Here is a 26,648-nt window from a genome sequence, read left to right as displayed (position 1 = left end):
CACTGGGGCCTATTTCAGGGTACAAGGCGGGAGATGGGTGAGGATGGAAAAACTACGTATCAGATATTATGATGATTATCTGAGAGACAAAATTATCTGTACGCCAAATAGCCACAACCTGCAATTTACCCATGTAACAATCCTGCACATTTATCCCTTGAACTTAAAAGTTGGGGGGAAAAAGCAGGCAGCATTCAAACCTGAGTAATTCTGATTCCAAAAGCCGTGATTTTTACAATATTTGCTGCTTCTCTAGACACATAAGCAATAAATTAAAATACCTAAAATATGTGTGCAGTGTATAAGTAGGTATGGTTAATTGGAAGGAACAAATGTTTGCATTTGATAAAAATGAACACTGAGGCAGTGGCTGGATGCACAAGTGGAAATAGCTTTAGAGATTTAAAGCTTTAATTTGAGGGAGAGAGTCACATCTGGAACTACATAATTTGGGAGTCATTCACTTAGAGCCAGACTCAAATCAATGAGAGGAGACAATCCAGATAAAGAAGTCAGAAAGGCAAAGAGATGGATTTGTGAGATAACTCCCATAGGAATTAGGCAGAAGGAAGAAAACAAGTCAGGTAAAGAGTGGTAGGTGACAACTGATAGTGTGTTCTAGAAGCTGGAAGAGGACATCACTTAAATAAAACACTATTTGAAAGATGGCCAAGACCTCGATATTGACAGTGAAATATTAGTGGGTTTCACATGGGACAGAAATGGGACACTAGCTAATATCAAGCTTCTGGTTATATTTGCAAGATGCCTCTTTAATCATTACAATACTTTAACCAGATTCCACCTTGTAGACAATTATCAATTAATGAATTTGTTCCTAAATGTCTACCTTTTTGCTATCTTCATTCAGTCTAAATATATCAATCCAATGTCTTATATAGAGCATTCCAATAATTTTGTTAAATTTTTGTCCAAATCAGGACACATTTGAGAGTGAAAGTTGATGCTCTCTATAAATATGCAGGGACAACAGGTATAATCTGGAATAGCTTCAGGTAAATCAGTAGGATTACCTTAGTCACATATCTATGAAAAAGACATTTTACTATACAGCCCAGATTTTTAGCTACCTCAGTTCAAATCCTGGTTCAGGTACTCTGTAGCTGTGTATAATTTTATAAAGTAATAATAGCCATATACATTTTGGGAGGTTATTGGGAAAAATACATGTGATGCCAATAAAGCATTGAATCTACTATTGAACACATAATAAATCTTCAATTAACGTTAGTTTTTACTTGAGGAATTTTTCTTTATGTACCCAATGGAACTTGGCATTTAGGCACTTACAAAAATTGTTGAAAACTTATAATACAAACAAATTTTGGCGACAGAGTATTTTGCCACCAGCCACTCTTTCTTGAAAACAAAAATAAGTCGGACCACACATTTTTTTTAACCTAAAGCATTCTCCAAACAGGAGCCAAGAATAAGCTTCTGAAGACAGAGACTGACATGAATCACCTTGTTTTGTTAATTTCTGTATTAGGCAATTTCTGAAGACATTAAGAGGGTTAGGCAACTAGGTGTCCCTATTCCTCTGTTTGGAAAACTGTCAGAGGGTTGTTGCAATGTTGCAAAGTATCTAAAAATCCATATGCCCACTGAGGGTTGTCTGTAAACACATGTTTAATGTGACAACAAACAAATCAATGTACATCCTACTAGGATTAATAAAAAGGAAATTCATCAAAAGCTTTATTGGTTTGTACCATTATGCTTTTATCTCCATCAATTATTATTAGTCTTTCTACCACCATCACAAGCAGAATCCTTAGAAGTTCTTGAAAGTTTCTGCCCCCCAAAAAATGCTAATATTCGTAGAGTTTGAGAACCATTTGACTGGAGCAACGGTCAACAAACTTTTTCTGTGACAGGACAGATAGTAAATATTTTATTATTTAGGATTTTGTTGACTATACAGTTTGTGCTACGACTATTCAAACTATGCCTTTGCAATGTGGAGGTAATCAAAAATGATAAATAAATGAGTATGGCTGTGTTCCACTAAAACATTATTTATAATACTGAAATTTGAATTACATGTAATTTTTACACATCATAAAGTATTATTTTTCTTTTGATTATTTTCAACCATTTGAAAATGTCTAAACACTTCTCAGCTGATGAGCCATACGAAACTGGCAGCATGCTAGATGTGGTTAGCAGGTCTTAGTTTGCTGACCCCTCGACTAGAGGATTTGCTTAGGTATGCTGACACAATGGGGAGAAAAGGCCCAGTGATTTACTTTGGAATTATCAAAGCAGGTCTTAAGTCATTAGTTAATAAAGAAGTACTGAAAGTCCCAAATAATATATTTGAATAACTTTTCTAGATTTTTAAATTTTTCTTAGAACATCTGACACACTATTTTTAGGTGTGTGTTCTTTTCATACTTCTTTTCCCTGGTATACACAAATTCTAATGTCAAGTGTTCCATGAGTTCCTAAACATATGCTGCTTAGAGACATACGGCAGATTTTAACGTTCTTTCTTAATCTTAGAATTACAATAACTGGAATGAAAGGAAAATTGTACCTTTTAAAATAATTTTTATGCCAGCTTTGCACTCATAACATTTTATTGCCATCATTTTAATATATCCACTGATTTACATAATACCTAACTTATCTAAAATGCGCAGTTCTGAATATTCACAAAAAGATCAGTTAAAAATTCTAACACCTTCAAGATAAGATTTTATAAATATCAAAGAACAGGAAATCTGTTCTGTAATTACTCCTGATTTAGGATGTGCAGATTGAGACATTATGTTCTCGTAAACTAGCAGGATGGATCTCATCTATTATAGGTGTACTTCTTCATGAAAATGTACTTTCCATTACTGGAAAAAAGATATTTAATGCAAAACTAGGGACTCAACAAGCAGGCCTTTTATAAGAAAAAAAACTCTTTTAAGATTAAAATGCTACCATAGTAGTTTATCCCCTATAGTTTCTTCTTCCATTCCAGAAAACACCATCTCCATTAAGCATTTAGTTTTTTTTTGGGAGAGTGATTTCTTGGGAAAATTTTAAAACATACTTCATAATTTTTCTCACTACGTGAACTGACATTACAGGTGCCTGAGGCTTCTGGAAATACTGCTGAAGTGAAAACACCAACAACAAAACTGTTATAACTAAGTTTTCTCCACCTCATTTGCAGATAAAGCTTAAGATGCTCTCACCTTTTCCTAATTTCGGAATCCACAGTAATCTGCCTCTTCTTTTGGGGAGGTGGTGGTGGAAGTTCCTCTTGAGCATGTTTTACCAGGATTTGCTCCCTTGTGGTCACCATAGTTACTGTTTCCATTACAGTTGTCTGTGTCAGTGATGGCTGAGTGGTGGTGACAGCCTGTGAAATCTGTGAGAAGTATTGAAACAGAGGTCAGACATTGCTTGAAAGACATCAGTAAAGACCACTTGGAGTGCCAAAGGAAAATAATGAGAAACTGTTCTTGCTTGTTGGTAGATTGACCTTCAGATCAAAATAGCACCATATTGAAGCCAAATAAAATTGTTTTATCTGACTTAAGCTAGGGTGACTGAAATAGCAAAGGAAAGTAATCTCAACATCAAAAGTAAATGTAGTGTCTCTTCAATTTATTGGTCAAATTGTAGGAAATAAGGGGTGGGGCAAAGGAGAAAAACATAGAGTGTAATTCATTCTGATAGTTAATTCAACATGCTATTTAAAATGTTTACAACTTTAACATAAATTTTACTAACAAGCATCAGTGCCAAATCTATTGCCTGGCACATTTTAAATGCTTATTAATAGTTGGTAGAATGCATTTTTGGTTATCATATAGATTGATTATTTTACGTTATAAATTTTTAAATAAAATTATTTGAACTAGGTAATGAACCGCTCTTTAATCAAATAAGTGAAACGTCTTTTAAAATTACAATAAAAGATTAACATAAAGTACCCATTAGTACATACATATCTTTATGTTGAATGTTATTCAAAGACTAAAAAAACATACTCCTCTTGTTTGACTTAAAATAGTGAATATGTTCAAATATTTGAGTTCCCAAATTCATCATTGGAAACACTTCTTGGTTTAGAATCTCAATTACTTTCTGTTTATACTTTTGGCAGGAGGCGGGGGGAACCAGATCATCAGTCTTTGGAATAATACATTTTGTGACTCAAGACATGAGAGGCCATCACCTCAATACATGGGCATTACGAGACAGACAAGTTCTGTAATTGTGAGACAATCCTTCCTTCTTTAACTATCATATCCTCTGTCTCACAGAGCTCCTTTTATTATGATTGTAATGTTACCTCTTGGGATGGCAATCATTATCCTTCTGGTAATCCAACTTATTTGGAAGATCTATTTCCAAAGAAATCATAAGAGGCCTGCATTGAAACTGCCTTTAGGTACAAGCATAGGAGAAGAGATCTGGCAGGATCAAGATTCATTTTAGCAATTTCCCCGATCTTGCCAAGAGGTAAAGGAAAGGTTTGTAGTAATCTCCCTGCTTCATACATAAGGACTGATTCCTTTAATGTTAGGAAATGGGAAAAGCCTCACTCAGGATCTTCTTATTTCAGCTTCCAAATTGGCAATCAACAGTGAAGGAATAAAATCCTTTCCATGATATCTTAAGTTAAAATCACTTTGACATGTATAGCTTAACAAGGCTACCTTTTGTTGAAGACACGTGTTTCCACATGTGAGGGCCTGAAGGACTTCCATTTTGGAAGGCTAAAACGATACTAAGAGTTAAATTTGCTACATGTGCCAGGCACAACTTTTATCTTCTCTAGGATCTCCATAGATTCATTATTCAGAATCAATCACTGAACCTCAAACACCTTTAATTATAGTCTATTGACAAGTTATGTCAAGATGAAAGCAGAAAGGAACATGGTTCTAAAAAAAAAAAAACTTAAAATATAAACTCAGACATTGCACCCTACACAAAATGACCATTATGTGGTTAAAATTAGGTTTATTTCTAGTCAAAAAGAAAATGTGGTGTTTAGTAGAATTCCAAGAGCATTTATTTATAATTTGAATATTTTTTAACCATGAACAAACTTTCTTTGCAAAGAAAACGTCGTTTTTAGTAGGATCCCATAATTATTTATTTATTCGAGTATTTTTTTTAACCATAATCAAACTTTCTTTGCATACAATGGTGACTAGAAGATAGCACTTTGCAGATTAAGAAAATATATAATTTTAAATGTGCAGACCAGAATGCCGAGATTCTGAAAATACAAAGCCAATTTTTGCAGTTATGTCTAATCTTACAGAACATTTGTGCTACTAAATAATTGGCTCTTAATTTCTGTAATGTTGATATTTTCTTATTAATATCTGCTTATAAAATTAGATAGATGTGCCCATGGAGGGTAAAGGGAAATGACAACATTATATACTGTGAAACTGCATTTAAAAATATACTAAACCTTATAAGAAAGAAAAATGAATCATTTTTAATAAAAGAGTAGTAAGACATGATTCTGTAATTGTTCTATATTATAATCACTACTGTGCTGTAATTGAAAATACTACTTTATTTCCTCTGGGATGGAGAAATAAGAAAACTGTGCATTCACACTGTAAATATAGGGTAGAACTCATTACGTGTAACAAATTAATAATCACTCTCAAAACCTACTCCATAGAATCAGAATAAAAAAGTCAGTAATGTACTACATCTCCTTATGGCTTTTAGTTATTGACTGTAAACACTTAATTATGTATTAGAATCATTAAGAAATATAGACATGAGAGTGATTATGAAGGCCATTTAACACAACCTCCTGATTATTACAGAACTCACTGCTCCCTGAAAGAGAAAACTCCTGTCTTAGGATGGCAAAAAACTTTCCCACTGGGAAAGATTTTCTTAACAGCCAGAGGAATCCTGCCTTATTATGACTTCCTCTTGTTAAAACTTGTTTTGAAATCTGAACCAAAGCAGAGTAAGTTAAATATCATTTCTACCTGATAGTCTTAAAGATTTGAAATCCAATAATCATGACCCTGGCAAATATCATTTTCAAACTCTATAATGCCAGTTATTTGCTAGAAGCATGTCTAATTTGATTAGTGGTCCAAATATAGCATTTCTTGGCTAGGGACACCAATAGTCAAAGAATTCTAAAACTGTGTAAGTTATACAGCAGTTGAACCACAAGATTTCAATAAAATTCTAACATTTGTTGAATATATATTCACTATAGGACATTCAGAACCGAGTAAAATAGAAACTCCATATTTAGGAACCTTATAGTAAAATAAGGAAGACGATAATCACACAAACAATTGTGAAAATGAATGCCACATGAAAAGTACCAATGTCTAAAATAATTACATATACCAAACAACATACAATAATCAAGTAATTTTCTCTTTAAATGTTACAAAAACAGATTTCTCTCAGCTAGCATTTTAACATTTACATTTAATTTGGTGCTGAAGGCTAGATATAACATTTATCCTTGTTTATAGGGCCTTCATAAACAGTAAATTTTGGAAACAACCTAATGTCATAGATGATGGTTTAAGTAAACTATGCTATATAAATGTGGATAGAGTATTATATTTCAAATACTTCAATGTCATTGAAAAATGTTTGCCTTATAGTATCGAGTCCACAATGCTAGACATAAACATTGGTTGGGTTTTTTTTGACAGAGAAAGTAGAGATAGTTTCTGTTGTACAACGCATATTTCTGTAGTTGTTTAGTTTCCAAATTTCTACTGTAAGATATTATCTGCAAAATGTTGCTTTTGTAAGCAAAGAAAAATTTCAAAAATTTTGTCAAATCATTGTTTTAAATCTATCATTTCTATCTATATATCAAGATATATGGAATTGTATTCCTGTCACTCAAATGCATTACAATGAGGAAAACTACAAGCATGATAAGAATAACTTAGTGCCTTAACTAAAATGTTGAATATGGCAGGGTCAAAACTAGGATAGAATACAGTGTGACCTATATTCCACAATCTTTATATCCTGCTAACTATACATTTATCCAGTTACCTTTCTCCATTTTGATTATGAGTCTATTTAAGACTCTCAGATGATATCATGAAAATAAAATATATTTGTTTTTAAAATACTGTTCATTTGATCTGTAAGTTCATTGACCTAGTAAAAAAAAAATAGGAAAGGTTTAGAATTACTTGTCTTTACATTTGGGGGCTGGTTCTTCTTAGAATGATTACAAGCAGACACCTTGGAGCCAGGCTCCACAATAACTGAACACCAAATCCATAGTTCGTATGCTGTGACATTTGGGGCTGGCTCGTTCTTATCTTAAATCTATACATTGTTTTCTTCATATTTAAAGTAGGAATGATAACACATTTCTTCACAGGTGTGTTACAAGCAAGGACAGCTTCATGGGCTTGTAATTTATGCAGTTGCCCAGGACCCCTGCTCAGAAGGCTTCCATGCTTGTTTTCAAGCTCTGCTTCTACTGCCTTGAAATTCTTAGGTTTTGAACAGGAAGTCCTGTAATTTCATTTTGCACTACACCCACTAATTATGTAGCTAGTTCTGGTTTTGAGAATTAAACAATATTTGAATAAAATAAATGCTCAATAATGTCAAATATCAGTAGTAACCACTATCTTTTCTAAACACTCAGGGAAATTTGAAGAATTTTTCTATAGTCCTTATTACTCATAAGATTACATATGTTTAAAAAATTTTAGACTTTAAAATTTACATTTTCTCATTCTGAGAAAAATTGGAAGAGCATTTGTCAGCCTCCTGATATTATTCCAGGGTGCGCCTCTTCTTGCAGTAAGATTGTGTTTATTTTGGTAAGCCTGGAAAAAGCAAACTATGTTCATGCAATGAAGTTCTTTCTTTCCATCTTCTCTTCCATTTGTTTAAAAATGTACATTTTAAAAAAGAAATATATGTACATCTAAGCAATTTTAAAGAATTTAAAAGGGCATACAATGAAATAAAATACTTTTTTTCCACCACTGTCTCCAGTTTGTTAGGAATCATTACAAGTCATGTATAACTTAATGACTGGGACACATTCTGAGAAATTTATCCTTAGGTAATGCTGTCTTTGTGCAAACACCATGGAGTGTACTTACATAAACCTAGATGGTGTAGACTACTATACAGCTAGCCTATGTGGTATAGCTTATGCTCCTAACTACAAACCTGTACAGCATGTGACTATACTGAGTGGTGTATGCACAATGGGAAGTATTCGTGTATCCAAACATATCTAAAGGTACAATAAAAATGTGATATGCAGAGTTGGGCCTAAAACAATCCTTAGGAAAAAATTTTAACAACCCACAAAATCATACCAACCACACTCTTAGAGCACAGTGCAATAAAAATAGAAATCAATGTTAAGAAAATTGCTCAAAACCATATGTTAAAATGGAAATCAAACAAAGTGCTCCTGAATGACCTCTGGGTAAATAATGAAATTAAGGTAGAAATCAAGAAATTATTTGAAGCTAATGAAAGTTTAAAAAGATGTAACATACCAGAATCTCTGGAACACATCTAAAAGTAGTGTTAACAGGCAAGCTTATGGCACTAAACACCCATATAAAAAAGTTAGAAGGATCTCTAATTACAAAACATCACAAGGAAATAGAGAAGCAAGAGCAAACTAACTTCAAAGCCAGAAGACAGGAAATAAAAAAATCAGAGCTGAACTGAAGGAAAATGAGATGCCACAGAACATAGAAAAGATCAATGAATCTAGGAGCTGGTTCTTTGAAAAAATTATTAATAAAGACAGACTACTACCTAGACTAATAAAGAAAAAGGGAGAAGACTCAAATAAACACAATCAAAAATGACTAAGGGGATGTTACCATTGACCTCACAGAAATACAAAAAACCCTCAGAAACTATTATAAACACCTCTATGCACACAAGCTAGAAAACCTAGAAGAAATTGATACATTGCTGGAAACATACAACTTTCCACGTTTGAGCCAAGAAATTGAATCACTGAACAGACCAATAATGAGTTTCAAAATGAAATTAGTAACAAAAAAGCACACCAACCAGAAAAAGCCCAGGACCAGAAAGTTACACACCTGAATTGTAACGGATATTGAAGGAAAAGCTGATATCATTCCTACTGAAACTATTCCAAAAAAAATGAGGAGGGGCTCCTTCCTAACTCATTCTATGAGGCAAGCATTGTCCTCATACCAAAACCTGGCAGATACACAACAAAAAAAGAAAACTTCAGGTCAATATCCCTAATGAACATAAATGCAAAGATAGTCAAGAAAATATTAGCAAACCAAATCCAGTAGCACACCAAAAAGATTATCCACCATGATCAAGGAGGCTTTATCCTGGATGGCAAGGTTGGTTCAACACAAGTTAATAAATGTGATTCACCCTATAAACAGAACCAAAAAAAAAAAAAACGAAAACCACATGATCATTTCAGTAGATGCAGAAAAGGCATCATAAAATTCAACACTCTTTCATGTTAAAAATCCTCAACAAACTAGGCATTGAAGGAACAGATTTCAAAATAATTAGAACCATCTATAAAATGTCGATAGCCAGCATTATATTATATCAGCAAAAGCCAGAAGCATTCTACTTGAAACCCAAAATAAGACAATGGTGCCCTCTCTTACAAATCTCATTAAACACAGTACTGGAAATCCTATCCAGAGCAATCAGGCAAGAGAAATAAATAATAGGAAAGAATAGAAGTATAGAGAAGTATATATATATATATATATATATATATATATATAGAAGTATATACATGGCTCTATATAGGAAAGAATAGAGCCATCCAAATAGGAAGAATAGAAGTCAAACTATCCTTGTTTGCAGATGATATGGCTCTATACTTTGGCCAATATGTCTGCCCAAAAGCTCATTGATCTGATACAGAACTTCAGCAAAATTTCAGGATCCAAAATCAATGTACAAAAATCACTAGTATTCCTACATCAACAACATTCATCCCAGCAAACCCATTACTGGTTATATACACAAAGAATATAAATCATTCAATTATAAAGATACATGCATGTCTATGCTCACCGCAACACTAAACACAATAGCAAAGACATGGAATCAACCTAAATGCTCATCAATGATAGACTGGATAAAGAAAATGTGCTACTTATCCACCATGGAATGCTATACAGCCAGAGAGTAATGAGTCAATTAAACCTCTTTTCTTCATAAATTATCCAGATTCAGGTATGTCTTTATAGCAGTGTAAGAACAGAGTAATAAATTTCCCTTTTATTTGTGACTGATATTCTTAATTACAACTTTTAACTTTCCATTTAATTATTAATATAGTTTTGTTTTTGTAAGTTCTTTGTTATGCTGGGGTAACAGATTTCTACTTCTTGCCTTTTGAGATATTCTAGTATTTGAATATTTAAAGATACTTACCAGAAAGATTCAAACTATAAAATATTAGTTACCTAATTTAGGATAACATCTTTATTTTGAAAATATTAATACTTGCAATAACAGGTACCAATTATGAAGATTTTTGCACGATTCAGGCATTACAATAAGTGTTTTGAATTATCTTATTTAGAAGATACATATAGAATATTCCCTGCTATGTTGTAAAACCTGAATAAAAGGTAGCTATTATTACCTCACAATGGCCTAAGGGTAAGTACTAGCATTATTTTCATTTTATAGATGAAAGTTATCTTGTTTAGGCAGATAAAACTTTTTAGTAGCATAGATGTAAATCTAAGTCTGATTGTTCATTCGTCCAATTCTTAATATCTATGCCCCCTTGCTCCAAAACTTGTACACTTTTATGAATTGTGGTTTCCTTTTAAGTGGTGTAAGTGTGTGAGTGTGTTTATACGCATATACATACATATATAAAGTCAGTACATTGATATTGTACACAATGGCATGTCATAACTATTATATAGGAAGAGTTACTCAATGTTAAATATTTTTGGCTCTTGATATACTATATTGAAATCTGTGCAAAATTAGTCAAAATACACTACACACACACACACACACACACAAATCAGGTTGACAACTGCGGATCAAGGTTTTCCATTATGTTGTTTGTATATATATTCAACCCTTTTGAGTGATCAATGAGTTTTAATGGGTATGGAGGAATTTCCCTCCTACAGTTTAAAACATGCTGCATCATCATAGCAACAGCTTTAAATAATGACTGATAGCTATGCTTAAAAACCAACTCTACAGGCATGGTAGCACAAGGCACAAAAATCTGGTAACAATTTCTATCTCTAAGCAAAAGAAAATACTTATATGTTGAATTTTGGGAGAATCCTTGGGCAAAAGATCAGGTGGTCACAAAGGAAGCTGCGTTATTAATCACAAGATTATAAAATGCTTTATCTTATGAAGTATAGAGGACTTCCCATAGCTGAATGTAGCATACAATGAGTGCCAAAGTTAATCAGATTGGCTTGGTAATTAAATTTTAATATTAATTACTGTCTTGTTTTGATACTAATAATGTAATAAAACTTCTTGAATAAATCCTGACATTGGAATCATGAGCAAAATTATCGTCAAATACTCAGAAGGTATCATAAAAGAAGTCATTAGTTTCTTCGAAATAATATATGATAATTAAGACAGTTTATTGTATAAAACTGTCTGTCCAATTTGATGTATTTTGTTCCTCATTTTAAATTGTCTTTAGTACAGATTGTATCAGAAAGAAGAGATGTATGTTGTCTTCTGGATTCATATTAAATACAGAATTTGAGCAACTGTGTGAAGTAACCGCACCTGCAAAAATTCCAAAGCAATGAAATTTATTTTTTTCTGATCCATCTGGCCTTCCTCTACATATCATCTAACACTGAAGTAATGAAACACATTCTATAATTAGAGATAGATATTATCAAGTATAGGTATGAAAAAGAACTTGTATTTTCTATGTGTTATTTCATTGTTTGTCAGTAGATAATAGATGTCATAAAGATATTGGGCATTTTGTCTTTATGGTATTTTAAGTACATACTCACTGAATAAAGTGTAATAATTTCATAAGCCTCCTTTGAATAGGGGTAGGATTTTATTATCATCATTATTTTCTAGCTGCCTCTCCACTGCAGAAAGAATCTTCTTCACTAAGTACTCCAGAGTTTTACAGAAAAGCAAAGAGAAACACATCAAAAACATTTAGAATGAGATGGCCACTATAGAAATCTGCCTAGCTTACCTTTTTTAAACATTTATAAATAAGGAATGAGATATTCCAAGAGTTAACTCAGCCTCAATCTATTACATTTTTAGTGCTTAAATTTTATATTGTTAAAGACAACACATTTGTAAGGTAACACCCATCACACTTATATACAAGGCCCATTCTCAAATACCTATTTTAATTGCTAGCAAAATGATACAGTTAATTTCCAAAGTTATTTAAACTGTACCTTCAATTTTCTTTTCTATTTTTTATTTTTTGAGACGAAGTCTCACTCTGTCGCCCAGGCTTGAGTGTAGTGGTGTGATCTCAGATCACTGCATCTCTACCTCCCAGGTTCAAGCAATTCTCCTGCATCAGTCTGCCAAGTAACTGGGAATATGGGTGCCTACCACCATGACCAGCTATTTTTTTTTTTTTTTTTTTGGTATTTTTAGTAGAGACAGGGTTTCACCATGCTGACTAGGCTTGTTTCGAACTCCTGACCTCGTGATTCACCCACCTTGGCCTCCCAAAGTGCTGGGATTACAGGAGTAAGCCACCATGCCAGGCCAACTTCAAATTTTTCTAATAAAGCCTTTAACCTGAGAAATTATCCAAAAGATGTTCTAAAATCCAAGGGAGTTAATCCTATGAACTTAAATAAGAAGAAAACACAACATAAGTGAGGTAATTTAATTTTAGTTTTTAAAAAATCATTCCCTTTTGTTTTTAATTGGCATCAGTCTTACTAGTCTTGGAGAGCTTTCAAAAAGTAATGAAAAGGGTTTTCAACTAAAAAGCCTTAGAGTATTTTAATTAAAATTACTGGACAAAAAAGAAGAGAGGCAAACCATTTATAACCATATCCCTCTTGTACAAAGAGGGATACACAAAACGATGCTCTGAGAATGTGTACAGCCAGAATGTGGACATAAAATATTTATGAAGGGTTAAACTACATATAGGATCTTTAAAGAATGAGAATGAACTCAGAAAGAGCACGTAAAGAAATTTTCATCTTGGTATGTTTGCTTATTTCTGTTTGTATTTTGGGCATAATGAAAAACACTGGCTTATCACTTACAGTTATGTTTTATATTACTCTTTCATAGGAGTGTAAAATCTCTCATCAGGACATAAAAATTATATAGAAAATATACATAATTATATAATAATCCTTTTAGGGCATTCTTGAATGTAGACACAAACATATACAGCACAAACATGTACTGCCATGTACAAGAAGTGGCAAATTCTGAGCACATTTATTTTATCTTAAAGATGTGCTCATAGTTAAAAACATTGCAAAAATGGTTGTTAGCAATACAGCAAAATATTCAAATTGAGAATGAGATATTTGAACCTTAATGAGTCATATAACTTTCCTTATTCCTGAGAAAGAAGACAATTTATTCTACTAAAAATTCACAAAACTACAAAACCTTTAGACTTACCTGAATATATATATATATATATATATATATATATATATATAAAATTATATAACTATATACATATATATACACACACACATATATATGCACATATATATATGCTTACATCAAAGCATCTGCTATATAATAGTTAACATAAATTACATATTAAATATGGTAATTGCAAGGTATACTATAGTAATTACAATTACCATATTATTGTAAAGCATATGAATAATATACCCTTTCCATAGCATGCAATTTCAGTCAAATGAGGAAAGTAATGCTTCAAATTACATAAACTATATTTTAAAATATTAATTATAATAAATTTTTTACTATCATATTTTTTTATTTTAAGTTCCAGGGTACATGTGGAGGACGTGCAGGTTTATTATATAGGCAAACGTGGGCCATGGTGGTAGGCTGCCCCTATCAACCCATCACAGAGATACTGAGCCCAGCATCCATTAGCTATTTTTCCTGATGTTCTCCTCCTCCCCCACCAACAGGCCCCAGTGTGTCTTGTTCTGTTCCCTGTGTTCATGTCTTCTCATTGCTCAGGTCCCACATATAAGTGAAAACATGCAGTGTTTGGTTTTCTGTTCCTGCATTAGTTTGCTGAGAATAACAGCTTCCAGTTCCATCCATGTCCCTGCAAAGGACGTAATCTCATTCCTTTTCGTGGCTGCATACTATTCCATGGTGTATATGTACCATATTTTATTTATCCAGTCTATCATTGATGGGGATTTGGGTTGATCCCATGTCTTTGCTATTGTGAATAGTGCCGCAGTGAACATACACATGCATGTATCTTTATAATAGGATGATTTATATTCCTTTGGGTATATATCCAGTAACGGGTTTGCTGCATATTCCTGGTTCTAGGTCTTTGAGGAATCACTACACTCATTAAAATTAGATTAACCTTCCACAATGATTAAACTAATTTACATTCTCACAAACAGTATAAAAGCATTCTTATTTCTCTGCAACCTGGCCAGCATTTGTTGTTTCTAGACTTTTTAATAATCACCATTCTGACTGGTGTGAGATGGTGGGCTGAGGCTGAGATGGATGAACTGAGAGTAGCAGGATTCAGAAGGTGGGTAATAACGAACTTCCCTGAGCTAGAGGAGCATGTTCTAACCCAACGCAAAGAAGCTAACAACCATGATAAAACGTAACAGCAGCTGATAACCAGTTTACAGAGGAACATAAATGACCTGATGGAGCTGAGAAACATACCACAAGATCTTCACAATGCAATCACAGTGTCAATAACTGAATGGAAAGCAGAGTAAAGAATCTCAGAGTTGGAAGACTATCTTGCTGAAATAAGACAGGCAGAGAAGATTGGAGAAAAAAGAATAAAAATGAATGGACAAAACCTCTGAGAAATGTAGGATTATGTAAATTCTGAAGCAAAGACTATTTGGGGTACCTGAAAGAGACAGGGAGAATGGAACCAAGTTGGAAAACATACTTCAGGATATCATCCAGGAGAATTTCCCCAACCTAGAAAGCCAGGCCAACATTCAAATTCAGAAAATGCAGACAACCCCAGCAAGATACTCAGCGATAAGTTCAACCCCAAGATATATAATCATAAATTCTCCAAGATTGAAATGAAAGAAAAAAATGTTAAGGGCAGGCAGAGAAAAAGGCCAGGTCGCCTATACAAATGGAAGCCCATCAAAATAACAGCCGATCTCTTGCCAGAAACACTACAAGCCAGAAGAGACTAGGGGCTAATATTCAACACTTTGAAAGAAAAGAATTTCCAAGGCAGAATTTTATATACAGACAAACTAAGCTTCATAAGCAAAGGAGAAATAAAATTCTTTTCAGAGAAGCAAATGCTGAGGGAATTTATCACTATCATATTTCATAATTATGATCCAGTTAAAAGATATATACCCATCAGGGTCAAGGCAATTAGGAAAAAATGTACAAATTGCAATAAATATATTTACAAAAAATTACAGTGAAACAGGATCATTTGAGTTTTTGAATAAGTCAATCCAGGGTATATTTGCCCTCTTTTCTCATTGTAAGCCTCCACACAGCAAGAGTTATTATCTTTACAACATTTAGAAACAAAGTATTTTCTATCTTTTTGTGCTACCTTCTAATCAACTTAAATACCCTCAGCTTGTGTCCAGGTATTATTCAAGTCAAATCTGAGTTTGAAATGCAAGGGAGCAGCTCTCCAAGCTGATTATTTTTTCATGTTTTGATCTCTTGCCATGCAACTGCTTCATAAGGTCAAAATGCCTCAAAGCTTTGACCTGAATACCAATCATACTTGCCAGCACAGTGTTCTTTATATGACCACAATTGGATGCCTTGTCATCTCAGTCAGGATTTCCATACCCTGTCTGACATTATAGGTTTTAGCCAGTATGAGAACTTTGCTCATTCTTTATACTAATTATTTAAAAGAATTTTTCAAACAATTGAGTGTATCACGTGAGCAGTCATTAATGAAACTAAATTTTCTCCCACAAATATTATAGAAAATATACATACAAGTGAGCTTTGTTCTTCAAAGTCACAGCCTTACAGCCCATATTCTTGGAATTTTTGCTATGTAAGTTTTATCAAGCTCAATTTGATATGGCTAAAAGAAAATTAATTCCTCTTATATGATAGTATTTCTCTGTTGTCTCTCTTCATCTCCTTTTAATTTCTCTTTTCCTGGGTAACTCCATTTCTATCTTCCTATGAGCTCAAAAACCACCAGGCAACATTTGGATTGGTCCTATGACGCATAATTTTTGGAAAGCCAATGAGGGAAAATTGAAACATGAGCTTAAGAAGACTCAAGCTTAGTATTCTGGAAAACAACTTACACGATGTTAAGTCCTTTTCTTTGTTTCTGGCCCACAATATAACTGTTTGAAAATAAAATTAAAAGTGGATAGTGATCCACAAAAAGCCCTCCAGACTCACTAAACTGTATGACTTACATATCAAGCTCAACCTTTTTCCCCTCAAATGCTTTCATGTCTGTGCCTTCATTTCACCTTCATAGCATCCCTATGATCAAGTAGAAGAGATACGTACTATAATGCATGCTGGACTTCATTTCATAAAGAAGCACACGAATCAAAACTAGTACCATTTTATTATAGAGTTACAAAAGTTGCAAGAGAAGAGGGCAAGTAAATTGCCTATGTGGCGGTCTCATAACTTTTAGGGAATTAAAAATAAGGCTTCTAATGCTTTTCTACCAACTGGATTAATCAAATCAGTAATATTTCTATGAGATGTACACACTTTATCAAAAAGTAGTCCTATTCGCAGGGAATGAGTATATTTATATACTATATTCCTAAGAAGGTCTCCCTTTTCACATTTCAGGGAGCATTGTGGAAAACCAGAATGTTGGGATTCACACACGTGTCACTGTCTTCCTATTTTCTTTATACATTTATTTTAGGTTCAGGAGTTCATGTGAAGGTTTGTTACATAGGTAAGTATGTGTCACAGGGGTTTGCTGTACAGATTATCTCATGGCACAGGTATTAAGCCCAGTATCCAATAGTCATATTCTCTGCTTTTCTACTTCCTCCCACCCTTCCCCCTCAAGTAGATCCCAGTATGTGTTGTTCCCCAATATGGTCTGCAGATTATAACAAAGGCTTAGTAAAGATGCAGATTTTTAGATCATTATCATAGCTTATGGATGAGATTTTCTGAACAAAATGTTTAGGAATATGCATTTTAATTAGCTCATTAGGTGGCTACTATGCGGACTCAAGTTTGATAACCACTGCATGCTACACAAATGAACTAGAACATGACATATGGTTAACAGTTACAGCTCCACAAACACATCCCTTGAAAGGGATGCATGTCAAAATAACTTAATCAAATAATAGCAATCTTTCTTAACACAGCAATTGACCATTTTATGGCAGCAATAATCTATGGAAGCAATGGTTACATATGGGAATAATATTAGTGTAGGGTTAAAAGTATCAAATTAACTAATGTCTCATGTATTTATTACATAAATACCAACGTATTGCAAAGAAGCCATGGGCAGATCACATAAAATGAGGGGAATCACAATATAGTAGTAAAGTTAACATTAGATCAATTAATTGCTAAAGGATGTTTAATGGAAAACTAATGGAGTTATCTAATGATTGTGTTGGAAATTACTACAACTTATATTCATATTCCTTCAAATTTTAACTTTTTAATATGAAATTGCATTAAAACAAAAAACGAACTGTGACCGAAAATCATATAGGCTGGTTTATCATATTGTCTTAAGTTGTATTCCTGAAGGCAATACTACAAACTTCATGTCTTCAAAAGACATGCCCTAAGTGCTGCTTATCAGATGTCAGGTCTCAAGAAAACAAATTCCCTGCACTTGTCTCATGATAGAGGAAATATCTGCCTAAAATCTATTGAATATGAAAGTGTATGCATATACACTGAGCTATGAACTGCAATTAGTGAAAGTTATGCCTTATAATGCCAAACTATGTGGCAGAGTATGTTAAATACTGTAATACATAATGTTTATATCTTGAATGACTACTCATTATTCCACCATCGAACTGTGTAATTCAAAAAGAGGTACAACTTTAAAAATACCCCACTTTTTTTAAGTTGCTAAATCTTTACAAATTATTATAATAAAACCACATACCACAAATGTTGCTGAGACGTTTTCATAATCTACAGCCCATATGTGTTAGTGTAACTAAGCCAAATTCAGGATTTTATGAAATCAGCAGTCCATGGCAGAAAAAGTTCAATAGTCAAATAATTATTTGCACTAATAAAAAACGTTCAGAGAAATCTAAGGACCTGAACCCTAGTCCTGCTCCTACCACGAACTTGTCTTGAAAAATTTACTTGTCTAAGTTTCATTTTTCTCAAGAGTAAAATGGAGTTGACTACCAGTCCTCATGGTTCTAGGAATCTCTGATTTGGGATTAGAGTGTGATGATACAGTTCCCTAGCATTTTGTTCACCTGCTCTAAATCACTCAGTGAATCATTACTACTGGGCAGAAAGGGATTCACTCTAGGTCAGTAACAAGTTCAGTTAATTAGCACTTTACCTCAGCACCATTCTCCAACAAAAAGACAGGCAAAAGAACCATGTTTTTATTTAACTAAATACAAGGCAAAACCAATCTGGTTACTTCTTTTGCAGGATTATAATGTTACTCTCTTAATGCAGGTTTCAGAAATCCCTGAGATCATCTATAGCATGATAATTGGTATCACTAACCTGTGCTGTACTCTTTTCAAGTTTTTGTACTAAATTATCCCAACACCGGGCAAAGTTTTCCAGCCATGCTTCCATCTTTTTGGTCACTGACTTATTCTTCAGTGTTGAAAGAAGATCTTGTTTGAGTGAATAAAGTTTGTCCATGGATTGTTTTTTCTTGTCTAGATCTGCTTTTAAAACCTGTTAAGAAAGATCACAGATTAAGCCTGGGTTACATTTTTAAGCCACTATAGCTCAATCTGCTTTTGCATGTATTTGCTCATTTGTATAGATAAGAAAATATTGCAATCATGCCTGCAAAGGATCAAAAGTTCAGAAAAATATAGGTAGAAAGTTATAATCTACAGAATTTTCTCAAGAAGTTTGAAGAGACGAGAACATCAGGTATAGGATAAAGACCTAGTAGTGGCAATTCAGAGCTACCTTAAAATATTTGAAGAACATTCAAGTGAAAAGGTAATACTGCTTCGAAAGGCAAACAGGTCAACATGTGGAAGTTGGAACGCATGGGTCTTGGATTTCTCCTTAATTCCTGACAGAATTCAAATGAAAACTGACAATCAGGTACCAGGAGTTCTGCAGAAAAGCTAGTGAGTTGAGAAAATGAGAATGGCTAAGGAACCTGGCCATGCTGAAATGCTGTGATTATTTGGATAAAATACAATATTATTTTTTCCACAATTTTAACATTCCGTTCGTTATTTAGAGATAAAAATTTCATTATGTGATTTACTGACCTTAAAATTTTTGTAGCATCTATTCATCAATCAACATCTGGTTATTTGAGTAATTATTTTTTAAAGCTAATTGTAGAGCCCATTAAGTAAAAGAACTAAGTCTCTGGGCATGACATAAATCCTTCGGCATCCCTTTTCAGATTTTGTAAATGCTTATGTGTCTTATGGAACAATTTCTATACCATTTATATTTCCAAATTTCCTATGAGCTGTGGAGGGTTACATATGTTGATCTGAAAGGAATCAACTACTGATTATGAGAAATCAGTAGATCACGGCAATTTTTTCTTTTACTTGACTCAGTAAGCTTGCTGGCACACAGGGAAATTCAATTCCCGAGTACTACACATTACTCCTTTACTTAATTTGTAAACATAGGAGAAGAGGGAAGAGAAATAAAGAGAAAATTATTTTACAGCCCCTTAACAACCTCATATTTTTGGCAGTAGTAAATACAATGAATATAAACTAAACCATGATACCTGTCTTTCTGAAACAAATGCAAGTTTAAGAACTAACCTTCCATATAGCAAAGAAATTGTCATGAAACAGATGCACCAACTGCTCATGAACCAAAGTGCCCCAACCATAGAGAAGTGAATACACCTTCCTGAAAAGGACAATCTAAGTAGCCCATTTTGGCACGACACCTGCATTGGTATCTCTAAACTGCAGAATGCTCTAGTGTCTCCTTCAATTAGTTTGTCTTCTCCTCAGAGTCTCCTTCATCTGGTACATGTTATAGTTCAGTCTTCATGCCGTTTTTAAGGGGAAACAAAGCAAGATTTTAATTTCATTTCTAATTTTTCTTTAATAATTCAGTATTTTTCTGAATTTGGAAGAATACAATAGACCAAAACATGAATTAAGATATTATACATTGAATTCATATCAAAATAAAATTCACGTTGTGGGAGTTTAGCAATAAATAATTTTTTTGTTTTGTTTTTTGAGACAGAGTCTCACTCTGTCTCCCAGGCTGGAGTGCAGTAGCATGATCTTAGCTCACTGCAACCTCCATCTTCCAGATTCAAGCAATTCTCCTGCCTCAGCCTCCCAAGTAGTTGGGATTACAGGCACACATCACTATACCCCCCTGATTTTTGTATTTTTAGTAGAGGCAGAGTCTCACCATGTTGGCCTGACTGGTCTTGAACTCCTGACTTCGAGTGATCTGCCCACCTTGGCCTCCCAAAGTGCTGGGATTACAGGCGTGAGCCACTGCACCTGGCCCAATAGATAGGTTTTGTATATTTATTTTACTTGTTTAATTCACATATTAGCTTTCTGTTAAATTTGAGTATTTGCAATAGTACTACAACAAAGGTTTATGCTACCTGTTCCAAGCTGAAAGCCATATTTGAATTTATATTCCCCCCAGTTACTTTATACAGTGTCATTTTCCTTTTTTCTTTACCATGGAAAGAGGCACAATATAAAGACACAAATTTAAAAATAAAAAAATATGTAAGTACAATCCTCTTTGGCTTACTTTCTCAGAGTGTAAGAAACTATTTTACATAGCCATATGTGTAAGGCTAAAGGGTATACCTATTATTTAAACAAAATATGTAACGATTTGAAACATGTCAGAACAGGAGTGTGAAAATTATGTTTAAAGAAGAGGATTGCAATAAAAACCTGTGAGTAACATCGTGGTACCTCAAAAAATGAAAATAAGCCTCCTGTTTTAATATTAAGCCAAATGAACAAAAATGAAAGTGAAAGTCACCATTAAAAATAGAATTAGATGCCAGACGCAGTGGCTCACGCCTATAATCCCAGTACTTTGGGAGGCCGAGGTGGTTGGATCACGAGGTCAGCAGTTCAAGACCAGCCTGGCCAACATAGTGAAACCTCACCTCTAGTAAAAATACAAAAATTAGCTGGGCATGTTGTTACATGCCTGTAGTCCCAGATACTCAGGAGGCTGAGGCAAGAGAATCATTTGAACCTGGAAGGTGGAGGTTGCAGTGAGATATTGCTCCACTGCACTCCAGCCCGGGAAACAGACGAAGATTTCATCTCAAAAAAACAAAATACAATTAGAAAAAGTGCACTCAAGGTAGAATAAAAACAGTGTTATGATTGTGTGATTACTGAATGAATTTTTGTATGTCTAAATGACAAAAACACTGAACCCAGATTTCTACCTAGTAAATTCTGGATATGAATTTCAAAAATGATGATGGCAGATTAGTTGTTTGGTCTTAATTTCTTCCCCCACCCTTTTTCCATCTTTCAGTCGTCCCCCAGTTCCAGAAGGATTCTTCCAGGATTATTAACAAAGGGACTAAAAGAAAAAAAATCCATGATGGTGCCAGATAAATCGGATTATAGAATTCATTAGAATTACCTTGTCCTGTCTATCCATTGATGTCAATTTTTTTAAGTTTAGATCTTAAACATGCATATTAAATAACTATGATTTGTTACTAATTATTGTATAAAATATGTATTTCTACATATCAATAATTAATCATAGGTCTATGAGTACAAGAGACCCATAGTACTCTAGAAAATTCAGGTAGCAAAAGGAAGATCTAGAAAATTTGTACAAGGTAAAGATCAGCTGGGGCAGTAAAAGGAGAAATATATTCTATTTTTATGGAAGACAGGCATGTGGACCTACCTCCAAGGTAGGCAGGAAGGTACAGTCAATAAATCAGATTGGGTCACCAGTGGATATGGAGAAGAGACAGATACACTGTTCAAGATGACTTAAAGTGAAAAAATAATGTATCCTTACAAAAGGCCCAGGAAACCTTCACCTTATTCTCATCAGGAATATTCATAAGAGAGTAATGCCAAGACAACTTCTCCTATATTGGCAAAATTAAATTTTGTACCTGTATTATATGTAGTTACTTATCTATACGTAAGATGTGCTCTGATTCTTCCTAATCACCAAGTTGTACTTTGGGACGTTGATCTATCACAGAGGTTCTCATCTTGAAAGAACGTCAGAACTACCTGTACGCCTTTTTAGAATGCCAATGACTAGGCTCTATTTCCAAACAGAGCCTAGTCACTGGCATTCTAAAAAGGCGTACAGGTAGTTCTGACGTTCTTTCAAGATGAGAGTTTCTAAATCAGTAGGTCTGAGAGTTTCTAAATCAGTAGGTCTGAAGATGACCTAACAATGTGCATTTCTAACAAATTTCCTTGATACTGATGCTGCCGGTCTGGGGAACACATTTTGAGAAACACTGATTCTGTCTGAATGAATTATTTGAGGGCCATCACAGGAGTTGAGGGAAGGTAGCAAGTCAAACAACAATGTCAATGGGAACTTGCTCAGTTACCATAAGCACTTCATCCATTTATTTCCTTTGATCCCACAGCCATTTGAGTCTCTTCAATTCCCGGCCACCTTATACACCATACTCTCGTGGACCCCCATGCTTCCCCAGAGCAATACTTCCCTGGCAAACACCAACAGTCCCCACAGCAGCAATACATTTACCCAGGAACAGCTTTCTTCTAGACGTAATTTACATGATTCTACAAGTCTTATAATTCACCCCATAAAAGCTCCTGTTTGTTTCCTTTCATTTTCATCCTTGATGCCAAAGCAGTTTAAAACTTAAATCAGCATTGATTATAAAAAATAATAGATTTACATGATTTGGATATGAATCCCCAAGATTTAGAGCAAATTAAATGTCATAATCCCTATCTCCCACTCCAATGATAGGGAGGAAACAGTCCCATGGGTTATTAGTGATAGCATTTCATAACAAATTACACTGATTGTAAATAAAAGAGAGTTTTCACACAGCGTATCTATACCTAGATATGCAGTGGAAACTGGTGACAGATGGTACCTGTTTTGGGTCTCAGATTGTGACATATTTTAATGAACATTAAATTCTTATTCACTGCCTGAGTCAGCAGGGGAATTTTACCTCAAATTCTAGACCAGCTGTCAGGTTTTTTTAATTGGCTTAAACTATCAAATGATAAGACCTATAGAAAACATATTTTCTCTTTGTTCACAAAGTGACATAACACAAATTTTAATCCAATTGGAAAATTACTGCAACTTTGTTAAAAAAGCATTTTTATGGCCCTGAGGCTAGCAAAGATTTCTGCTCACAAAAATGTTAACACAGAGACACATGATTGTTAGAAATGACAGTTCTCAGTTGCAATTACTTTTTTCCAAGAAATCAAATGATATGAGGAGTTTTGCAATAGATTGAAAGGCCTGGGCCTGAGTCTGGATGTCTTAGTGTTCATTTTAAGTCTGATACTATTGTTACAGGACACAGGAGCTGTGTTTTTTCTTGTTCTCGATTTTCTTTTTGAAATAACCTGAGTAGCTGGTCCTAATAAACTTTAGATGTGTAATTAGATTGAAAGAACACCAGATAAGATGCAAAATCTCATCTAGCTTTAACATATTTGAATTTTGTCAGTTTGTGGCTTCCTAAAAAGCACTTTCTTGATTGGCAAGTCCAGTCAAGAATATATGTAGGAACTTTCGCTAGATATTAAGACTTGGAATTCATTATCATGAAAAATAACTGTAATATTCTGGCATCCATGTGGCATTTTCCAAAGATGGCTGTAAAATATCCTCATCTCAGATGCTTTGCTATAACTTGACCTTGGTGATTCTCCATGAGGAAACAAAATCTAATTCATTTTCCTTGAATCTGGGCAGACTTGTGACTTTTTCAACTCACAGAAAATGATTGACTATCTCCATTATGATTGAGTGTCTGAAGCACATGGTTATGTATTTAACTAGCAATATATCTTGGCTCTTAATCAAAGGGAATGACTGCACTTTGATAATCAGCGGTCAGTCACTTACTTACTGAAAGGATTCATATTTTGCCTGAGAAGAAAAATGTTTGTAAGGAATAATCAGCTTTAAGGAGTTGTAATCCACGCATCTATTCCTCTACATATGGTAAAATTCATCATAAATTTATCCTTTTCTCTCTGTGGCATGTGACAGTGTGTACCACTTCCTACCTTTTTGAAATATTTATTCTCCTCACTTTTGTGATACCACTTTCCCCTTGTACTCTTGAACGATACCTGCTCAATCTTTTTGTAAACATCCTGTCCTCTGTCTACTCCTTGATTGTAGAAATTCCCCCTGGAATCTATTCCCTTTACTTAATGTGTCATTCTGCACAATCCCTCAGAAGCATTTTGATTGCTTCTGAATCAATAACTAGTCATGAACCCTCTTCTGAGATTCTAATTGTGTAAACCAGCTAATGGAAAGGATGGTTGTCTGGAAGACACTCTACACTGAATATATCCAAATCTGAAATAATTATCATTCTTGTCATTCCAGCTACTCCTATTCTCTCATTAGGGCTAGTAACCCTCCTAGGAACCCAGTCACCCAAACGAAACGTCTGGGAACCATTTCAAAATTCTGCCTGTTATCACAAGTTTTGGGCATCACCGCTTAACATTCTAATGCCTCTCTCCTTATCTTAATACCCAGTGCTTCTTAGTTCAGGTATTCTGATTAGTCTTCATACCATCAAACATCTTCCTACCAAAACGTATTACCAAAATGCAAATATGATTTTTTTTTTTTTTTTTTTTTTGCAAACTCTCAATCACTTCCCACCAGCAGCAGGCCAAGCTACAAATATATCGGATATCTTTGTACTTGTGTTTTGAAATATATACAGATTACATTTCTGGACTCTGTTTTTGACAGTTACATCACTTAAGAAATTCTATATTCTTTGAGCAATGATTTCTTATCAATAACAACCTAGCTTGTAATAACAAGTAATACATAAGTGAATCTACTTTAAATTAAAAGACCAATGAGGCTTAGCATTTATGGAGCCAAAAATGTATGAAACAAATAAATATCTGATAAAATGGTACATATTTAAAGTAAGTGGACAAATTTACTTAAGTTTAAAAATGATTCAATTCTTATGAAGTACAATACATAATATCGATACAGATATAGATTGATTCACTCAGGTGAAATTATAAAACACTATTTACAATCATTTTGTTTTATAATAGTTCATATCAAGTGAACATTTAAATTTTTCAAAAATTTTAAGAAATCATAATATAGAATATTTCACTTGAAAAAATAAGCTCATATCAGACTGCACTCTTTTATTAGAAATGATAAAATTCACGAAGTAAGTGAAGCTTTCAAGTTATTTGTTTTTAATCATGGAAATTCCTGCTGAAACTAAATGTTTCAATGAAGCCTCTCCTAAAGTCCATTTATTGCCAAAGGAATCTCACTTCTCAAAACACATGGGACACTTATAATCAATGCCATATGATTGGCTTTAATGGTTTTGGTTTGAATAACTAGGTGATGTTGTCTGGATCTTTGTCTTCTCCAATCACTTTGAAATGTGATTCTCACTGTGGGGGAGTTAGGTTCTGGTGGGAGGTGACTAGATCATGAGGGTGTATGTCTCATGAATGACTTAGCACAATCCCTTTGGTGATGAGTGAGCTCTCATTCAGTTAGTTCACATGAGATTTGGCTGTTTAAAAGAGTCTGGGACATTTTCCTTATCTCTTTTGTTTCCACTCTTGCCATGTGATATGCACTGGCTCCCCTTCTCCTTTTGCCATAATTGTAAGTTTCCTGAGGCCCTTACTGGCAGCAGATGTTGGTGTCATGACTCTTGTACAGTCTGCAGAATCATGAGCCCCTTAAACCTCTTTATTTTATAAACTACCCTGTCTCAGGTATTCCTTTATCATAACACAAAAATGGACTAATAAACTAAGGTTAAACTCCATGAATGTGAGGATAATTTTCATTTGGATCTCTCATGTATTACTCTGAGAATCAACTTTAGCCTATGATTTTGGACTATGCTGCTTAGAACTGTATTAAAGGCTCACAAACATTTCTTAGTATTACTTTGTTAATTTTAATTGAAGTCTTATTCTGGTATGCTATGTTTCTTCAACAGTACAACTCTGTTTGAAAAAGCCAAGCTGAAAATCTACCTAGAGATTTCCTTACTTTAATTCAGAAAAGCAGCAATATGACAT

At 34.0% G+C, this 26,648-nt stretch overlaps 1 protein-coding gene across 7 annotated transcripts in view; it reads right to left on the bottom strand.

Moving 5' to 3' along the window:
- DMD (dystrophin) overlaps nucleotides 1-26,648 on the bottom strand; it is a 2,133,401-nt gene that overhangs the window by 1,469,683 nt on the left and 637,070 nt on the right. For all 7 annotated transcript variants that reach the window (XM_017548497.2, XM_037745683.1, XM_037745686.1 and 4 more), the window contains exons 16-17: nucleotides 18,889-19,068; nucleotides 3,213-3,388 (exon numbers count right to left, since the gene is read on the bottom strand). In XM_017548497.2, coding sequence (XP_017403986.1) covers nucleotides 3,213-3,388; nucleotides 18,889-19,068 — 356 coding nt within the window. The remainder of the gene's footprint in view (nucleotides 1-3,212; nucleotides 3,389-18,888; nucleotides 19,069-26,648) is intronic.

The sequence above is a fragment of the Cebus imitator genome, unplaced genomic scaffold (genome assembly GCF_001604975.1).
Source record: "Cebus imitator isolate Cc_AM_T3 unplaced genomic scaffold, Cebus_imitator-1.0 Scaffold208, whole genome shotgun sequence".
Lineage (NCBI taxonomy): Eukaryota > Metazoa > Chordata > Mammalia > Primates > Cebidae > Cebus > Cebus imitator.
The sequence above is the reverse complement of the archived record's forward strand: the minus strand, read 5'-3'. Positions and strand labels throughout refer to the sequence as shown.